Below are 9,026 nucleotides of genomic sequence, written 5' to 3'. Positions count from 1 at the left end.
GGACAAGCCGTGCGGATTGCGTACAGATGTGAGCGCTCTCAAGCCATTTTTTTGTGTGTAAGTCCGATAGGTTCCAAAGCTTTATATTTAGATAGCATTGAATATTTGCCCAACTTTCATGGTGATCTTTAGCATAAAACATGTGTAAACAAGGGCTTATTTTGTAATTGTACCTACGTCCCTGGAGTCGTCACGAATACTGTGCGGAGACTGCCTTTATGTGAGTGAGTGAGTGAGAGTGTTCAACTTTAGACCGCTTTTAGCAATATTCCAACAATGTCACGGCGGTGGACACCAGAAAGAAGCTTTATACATTGTGCTCAGGTGGGGAATCGAGTCCGTGACTTCGGCGTGACGAACGCTTTAACCACTAGACTACCCCACCACCCCAGATAGCGTTTAAGAAATATGACCGTGGGTGTATCTATAATTTACGGTGGTAGTTTCCCAAAATCAATAAACCTGCAGGCGAAACCTTCGTAGAAAACAAGTGCTAAACATTACCTCAACCATCAGCATTAAACTTGATATTACAATAATATTGTGTGTGTTCAGTTAGTCGTTTAAAAATGTCCATCCGACACCCCTAATTGTTCACATTTTTGAACTCCTTCTTAGGGACCACCTCAATAATATTGCTAGAGTATTCCTAGAAGCTACACAATACTTAACTCACTCACTCACTCACTCACTCATCCGCCTAATCACCACAGCGTATTACACGCATGAAACAAAGACAGCTTCAGTCCAGTAACCTCGATTAAGCGGGAGACAGACTAAATTGCACTTATTCCATATGTCCTGAGTTATTACGTCCCATATTGATAAATGGAAAATACTCCTCAAGGACTTGCATGAAATATTTATCAAAGAACAATTGGCAAATGAGGTTCTTCTCAAGTTACTGCCGCTTACAGCTTGTGTAACCCGTAATACATAAATACTAAATCTAAAATGATAGAAAGAATTATATATAAATTTTATTATAAGACTGCACATCTCAGGATAAGGCCCACGAATGTGTCCTGAAGAGTTATCAGGTTTGGTGACGGTGGCTGACTGGGCGTCACAGAACATTGTTGGCATTATTCGGGATCGAAACCACTGGTTTGTCTGGTTCAGACTCGATCAGCTGTTGCCACTGTCACAATGGTGCCGTACTGAAGATTGTGCCGTATATATGGATCGGGAGGTCAGTCTCGGCAATAGTGGTTAATTGATCGTCATAGACTCATGAAGATCGGGGATCTTCTGTAACCCATACTTGTCACAAGATGCGACTAACGGGATCGGGTACTCAGGCTCGCTGACTTGGCTGACACATGTCATCGTATCCCAGTTGCGTAGATTGATGCTTGTGCTGTTGATCACTGGATTGTCTGGTCCAGACTGGATTATTTGCATACATCCACATATCTGAAGTATTGCTGAGTGCAACTCACTCACTCACTCACTCACTCATAGTACTAATGGAAGATTTTCGGTTTTTGACGCCGCCTGGGATCGAACCCGAGACATTCCGCCCTCCACCACACCACGGGGCGGTCGACGTTTGTTTAACGACGCACTCAGCAATATTTCAGCTGCATATCGGAATTCTTTACAAAATCGAACCTGGACCAGACAATCCAGTACATTGATCTATGCAGTTGGAAAACGATAACATACCACGTTAGCGAGGCAGATAAACGACAGGTATTGGTTGCTGAGGACCAACTGTAACTTGGATCTTCACGGATCAGACACAAAACGTATGGAAACTGGAGAGGTAAATACAAATCACAGTCCAATAAATCAGTAAATTTACAACATGATATTTAGCTCATCTCAATCACAAAGAAACAAGACATAACGAAAGCTGCAGGTGGCTGAACCACTCCCGTTATGCAAAGGGTCCGTCATCACACCCAGCATTACGAGTGGGCTAGTTAACGGTTAACTTGAGTTCAGAGTTAAGTTTATCTGACAACCTTTCTACAAATACCACCCCCCGGGGCGTGACCACAACAAAGAACACTAGCCAGTGACGACCAAAACAGTCCTTTAACAACCATCCCTGGGGTATCAACACCATAAAACATACAGTGAATGTCAATGTTTGATTTCATATTGCGATATTTGAAATCAATGTCGTATTGAAAGACTACGAACATATTCCGACCATGCGTGTACACCGACAAGACTGTTCACTGGGTCATGCATGGTCTAGAGACCTCTACAGACAGACGCACTAACCCTTAGCCTTGGGCTACAGCTTGAGGATTAACACATTAACTACTGAAATCTTTAAACCTGACTATTAGCATTAAGACATGACGAAATGGAAGTTGAAGTAATCCCAACAATATGCTATGATTGTTCGTATTGCAGAAACGCCGCCTGAAGCTGTTAGGGAGTTATTGTTGACATGTTAGCGGAACAATATGGTCAAATCCAACTCGTCTTACGAGTAATGTTGTGAAGGAAATCTGATTAACGTGGTATTTCCTTCAGGATCCAAATCTCCTGTAACATGTGGAGAGGAAGCACAAGCAAACACGGATTTGTTTTTGTGAAGTTCGTTGGACGTTTTCATGCTAGGATGGTAATATGATGAACTAGCGCCAGGTAAGTTAGTGCTTAGATCTACCACTATCTGGATTGTCTTTAAGGATCTCTGTGATTCAAAACGTGGCACCCATTTTGAATTAAATTTAACGGTGTGTGTGACTGCAACATATTGTAAAATTATTACCTTTAGATTATATGCCAATGCTTTTAATCAAAGTTCACATGTGAATATAGTGTGACGTTAATTTATGAGTATGAGCATATATACTCAGCATCATTATTGACGGGTCATACGGATAATAATGAGTGAGTGAGTGAGTTAAGATTTATCGTCACATCGGCAATATTTCAGCCATATCGTGACGAGAACATTGAATATTGAAATGAAATATATGTCTGCTATAAGAACCTGTCAACGAAGGACGGTAAAACAACTAGAATATCACAATTACCATTAAAACTAGCGAGGAAAGATAAAACCAATATCATTATGTGGACAATATAAAAACAGGCTATAGATCGCCACCAACTGAAGGTAGATCACCGCGGATAATAAGTAATGCTGTAGTTGGTCATAGTGAGTCATCACTAGAGAATTTTCCATTGACTTACATGTTGTAAAAATAATTTTCATAATTTGAGTAGAAGTAATTCTATTTTGATATTTTGTAAACATCCTGGAAATCATTTTCAGGTACGTGTACATAATTTCCTTCACCTCCCGTTGAATCGCTATCGAATGACGCCTGATTTAGCACCATAAGTAAAACTTAATTTTAGTCCGTCCTAGACAGCCATGTTATGCTTAATTGGTACGTCTCATATATGTTGTTTAAATAGTTCCTCGTTTCTTAATGATCAAAGTTTATGGAAAATATGTGTGTGTAGCTGAGATGATTTCAAAGCTGGTAGATACGTATTGAAAGCTATTCGACCGAAACTAAATCAATGAAAATTATTCTTGTAAAAGTTAATAAACATGCAAGTCTATGGGAATATCACTAATGATCACTCACCTATGGCCAGCAACCATTGGTGTGCCAAAACAACGTCTCATTTTGAGCGTTTAAGGGGGGAATTCCGTGTTATCTGGTATGACAGATTTTACGCATCTTCTGTTATCTGTCATGTTAACGGTTTATGTTGACTGTCACAGCCACTAGTTGTGTTCGGCCGTGTGCTTTGGGTACCCTTGTCACCTCGAGTCTTGCAATTTACATTGTTTTTAATTGTTTTCATAATCATTTTCAAGAAATCATCCAGTCAGTGTGATATGAGCTTAAACAATCTGTGGTCATCTGTTGAGCACAAATAACCCACTGACGCTTGTTGTTGACATGTTCATTTTCAGCTGTATAGGTAACCCTTTAACAAAGACGCAGAATATAGATGTATTGAAAACAGATTGATCATGCTAGTTCTCCTTCAGCCTAACCCATCTTAAGTACCAAACATTACATCACAAACAACCTGTTCATGCCATGTAGTAAAGTAGTTTCAAATAATATATTTTGTCTGTGGATTAAAGCTATGTATAACGTAGCTATTCGGAAGAAACAAACTTAAGGAAAAATATGGTATCACATGACAACACAAGCGTTACTACATTTTTTACCAAGTTTATTCGCAAGCAGTAGAATACCAAGCTTGTGAAGAAACCTGGGGGAAAAATATGGAACACTTGTGCTTTCATGAGATCCCTTTCTCCTTTTTCTGTACGTATATTATGAAGGTGTAGTCCAGATTAAGCATTGCATATCCACGCAAAGAACAGAAAACACAGTCACTCTTTTTTTCTCAGTAAATCTTTACTCAATCTTGCATCTGTGGCAGTGAGCAGTTGAAATGTTAAATGCAGGATGAAAATGTCATGGTTTGGGTTTTGAGACCTAATATTATATTGCATCTCACCCCATCCTCAAAACATGCAAGAATAGTGCAAACGAAGTTTTCTCAAATGTTGTTATTACTGTCATTGTACTCAACTATACTCAATATGCCCTTACACATATTTGTTTACGTAATGTATTAAATTCATCAATTCACCATGTTTTCTATACCTTACAGGAATTAAAACTATTTGCAAGCCTAAGAAATGGACAATGAATTCGAAAAGAAATCAATTCGTGAAAACTTTCTTGAAAGACGAAGATGTGCAATGCAGGTGTCAACTCTCAACGCTGCCAGCAAAGTTGTCGCTGCGGACATGCGCAAAGGGCAAAACGAAATGCGACGTCGGCTCCAGAAATACCGAGACAGACAAAGGGAGATAAGCGAGAAGAGAGACGGTCCATTGACGATCACAATGGAAGAATTTCTCGAAAGACAAATGAGACTACATAAGTTAAAAACGTCAATAACCTGCCGACCGCTTTCGTCACCTCTCATTCAGCGCATGAGTAAACTGATAAACGAAGCGGAACTGGACAAAGAAGCGGAAGAGTTCAACATGGACGCTTTCACGGACCGACGGCGGGCTAAGATTGACCTTCGACCCAGCACGGCGGTCACATGTCCGTCTAGGTTAAGCAGTCGTGAGCAAACGAAACGTGGTGCGAGGATATCGACAGGCCAGAAAGAAGTTCGTTATTATGAGGATGAGGAAATACGGGACCGAACAACCTTTTACTCACAACTTCTGCAGCTTAGGAAAAAGCAGGAACATGACCGTTTTCAAGAAATATCGAGCAAAGTGGACACGTTTTGTGGAAAACACCACCATACCCAAGGTGAAGAAACATGGCGCCCAATGGGCGAGGCATTGAATACGAAATACAACAAGTCGTGGGTAAAACCCATTTCTCGTCCCCCGGGGTCTCGACCCTTGTCTGGTAGTAACATTGGCACCCAGCGGCCCCGTAGGGTCAGCGCTTTCCCTCCCACGCGAACCGCATGGACTGACCACTACACAATACCGAAGCTGCGGTCAGAGTATGAATAATAGCATCCGAATGGTCGTCATGGAAACTGATATAATTTACGTACTTAATTATACAATTAACGAAAGATCGATGGATACGATTTCCAATACTGTTTAATTATTTGCCAAATGTACATTTTGTTCATGACTGCTTGATGTGTGCATGTGTCCACATTTGTCTGTAAGACCCGTGTATGAATGAACCTAATAAATGAATAGGTTTCTATGGAGTCTTCGAATTGACTAATACTGCACTGAAAACGACCTAACCTTTTTTCCCATAATCAGAAGAAGTCTCTACTGACTTGAGCCATTGTACGATTATAAGCTTATCATGCATAACTATCAAACTATGATCAATATTGTCGGTGGTCGCTGTAACACCAGGATATCATTCCCGATCAGTGGTACGCGTGAATTCCACATGTCAGTTATTCACCTGAAAAAGAGCATTGGAACACACATTACATTGAATTATAGCTGACAATTTGATGACTTTTGAAACATTGTCCACAAGACAGGGATGCTGACCCAAGGACTCTTTTTGAAGACTTGAATACCAATTTCTATTAAAACAAGAAACAAATAAGTAGAAAGACAAACGAAAGTCATAATCGTGGCGAATGATGATAATAGTGTTGTGCCTCTAAGAGCTGTGACTGAGCATACCCAAATATGGCGCCTTAGATGAAAGGGCCACACATATCATGGTTTAAATAGGAAACGGTGGTTCTGTCTGTGTTATTCCCCTGAATGCCTGGTGATGTCAGTTAATGAGTGAGTAGGCATTTTTACGCCGCTTTTAGAAATGGTTCAGCATCATCAACGGCAGGGGACACCAGAAACCGGTTTCACACATTTTACCAATTAAAGGAATCGAACCCGGGTTCTCGAGGTCACAAGCGAACTCATTAACCACTATAGGCTATGTTAAATAGTCATTATAGTTGGGACCGACGGCTTGGATTGTTGTTCATGTCATCAATCACTGGTTGTCAGGATTAGCCAGTAGTGTAGGCTATTACCACATGCATTGCATGCTGAGTGCGGATTAAGGACACGGATGCCTGCAGGTTGAAGAAACACCCCTGAAGATGCGGGTTAGAATCGTTCTTCCGCAAACTATGCTTCTCGTATACTTGATGATATCCGATTTGCGTAAGAGGATGCTCATGATGTTGGTCTAGTCCAGACTCGACTATTTACAGACCTCCGACATATAACTGGAATATTCCTGATGCGTCGTTAAACAAACGTCGATCGCCCTGTGGTGTAGTGGAGGGCAGAATGTCGCGGGTTCGATCCCTGGCCGCGTCATACCTAAAGGTTTTAAAATGTGGTACTAGTTGGTCTCTGTCTGGCGCTCGGCGTTAATGGGTGTATCAGGGACTGGTCGACTGAGAGTCAGTATAATGTGTCTGAGTAGGATATTCATGCTTAACTGCGGCATGTTATCTCAGTGAACTATCACTATAAAACCAGCTTAAGTCTGGGTTAGTGCAAGCTGTCACACATACATGGGTGAAATACTCTTAAGTCCAACGGTAACCCCTATTTCACCTCATGTTAAACAACCAACCAGCCAACCAGAAAAGAAGCAAAACCACCAAAGTTTCTCAATACTACTGCCGAACGTCAGGCAGGGTAACATCAAGTGCCATCTTTGGACGTCATTTTTGTGTCAGTGTTATCCATGCTTGACTTCCAAGGGAAAGCCAACAGCACATGCCTATGTTAATATGATAAACACATTTACATTGTTTGTTGCAGAATGCAAATCGGCAACCGGTTTTGCATTACATTTCTGCAAGCACGTTGCGAATTGACTTGCATCTTTCAAATCAATGCCCTATTTACAGAGATGTCGTTAACGGCCTCGATTATAAAGACTGATAACATTCAGCAATATCTGTGCACTCATTTCCACAATTTCAGTACACAGTTTCCTGAAGTACATCATGATCCTTTCGTCCCATCTCTTGCAATGCAGACCCGTAAAGATGCGAGTTCTTATTGGTCTCCAGGAACCCATGCTCGTCGGAAAAGCTGACAAACAGGATCAGATGGTCAGTCTCGCTTACTTGCTTGTCACAATCAATCAATCAATCAATCAATCAATCAATCAATCAATCAATCAGTCAATCAGTGGAAATGATCTGGAAAGGGTCTGTAATAAGTTTGTGGTTAGATGATCTTTAGATTTTCTCAAAGAAATGAATATTAGCGGACTTAATTTTAAATACACACAATTTTTAATGCACCCGCTGACATAACTCACCACTGAATAAAACCAGATCTTACCCCTTTGACAATATCTGAGACATGATTGGTTGTTGTGTGCAACAAAGGGATCCTTCTGAACAGAACTTGGAATTGGAATGTGTTACACGAGAAATGGCGTCGGCCGCCCATTCAGAGGATCAGGGGGCTGACAGGGGGTATGATTAAATCTATTCCCAATGAATGCCCACTTACCTGCCGACCTAAATCATATTCCAAAACAAATGCAGAAAAAACTTCGACCGTTATTTCATTCCTCGAAACCAACTCACTTTACTTTTTCTTATGGACATTTCACTGTACTGCTTCATCACTGCTATACATCACTAGATAAAGAGAACATGTGCATTAAAAAGAACTTATATATAACACTAACCAATACACTGTGCACCACAAGTCACAATCAGTACGCAACAGGCGTTCCTGCTGACGGGGTGCCGTCCTATTGCGCAACTTGTTATAACCAGTATAGTATTTTGAGACCAACTCTTTTCAATGGATACATACATATTAGTCAGTATTATTTTATGCCTCTAATCACGTGTATATTGCTATACTACGCTCCTTCTTATCCTTGCAAACACGTCGTGTAGCATCACACAAGGTGCTAAGACGGTTAACCCAGAAATCGTCGTAATTACAAAACGAGGCTCGGTGGTCAAAAACGTTTGGCGGTCTGGTTCGGATTTTATATTATATAAATCACAATGTTCGTTACAAAAATACACTTAACAAACGCAAAGAACACATAACAGGTGTGACCAGAGAGCCAGATGTAAAGTGAATCATTGTCCGACCTCTTCACACGGACAGAGTTAACGACATACACGTCGACAGAAAATATGGAAAGAAGAATTTTTGAACTTTCAGCTTAACATTAATTTGTAAATACCATTTTCTTGTGAAACAAGAAATTTGAATTTAGGTATAACCATAGTTGTTTGTAGTGAAAATTGGGATCGGTTTGATGGATGGATTGGTGGATGGATGTAAATCCGGCTAGGATTCATGCAAGAAGCCAGTATGGTGATCTACCTTCACTCGCATCGTCCTAATTTGAAATCAAGTTTTAGAGATCAGTTGTAGAGTTATTTCTTGATACCTTGATATTCTAGATGCTTTTACTATCCTTTTGACGACAGGTTTAAAAAATAATGTATTTATCACGAATTTGTCACTAGTAACGATATGTCTGAAATACTGCCATACTTAATCACTCACTCAATACGTCCTGTTTTTATACTCCCCACAATACCCACGAAGACCGGTCACCAGT

General features: G+C 40.5%; 1 protein-coding gene across 1 annotated transcript; it reads left to right on the top strand.

Annotated features, from left to right (window-relative positions):
- Positions 1 to 4,645: 4,645 nt before the first annotated feature.
- Positions 4,646 to 5,491, top strand: LOC137294971 (uncharacterized). The gene has a single exon (XM_067826205.1). The coding sequence runs from the start codon at positions 4,646 to 4,648 to the stop codon at positions 5,489 to 5,491; it is 846 nt and encodes a 281-aa protein (XP_067682306.1).
- Positions 5,492 to 9,026: the final 3,535 nt, after the last annotated feature.

The sequence above is a fragment of the Haliotis asinina genome, chromosome 8 (genome assembly GCF_037392515.1).
Source record: "Haliotis asinina isolate JCU_RB_2024 chromosome 8, JCU_Hal_asi_v2, whole genome shotgun sequence".
Lineage (NCBI taxonomy): Eukaryota > Metazoa > Mollusca > Gastropoda > Lepetellida > Haliotidae > Haliotis > Haliotis asinina.
This window is presented reverse-complemented; position numbering and strand designations above follow the sequence as displayed.

What these genes read in the sequence shown, in the direction of transcription:
- LOC137294971 (XM_067826205.1), top strand. Translation starts at nt 4,646, where the DNA reads ATGGACAATGAATTCGAAAAGAAATCAATTCGTGAAAACTTTCTTGAA.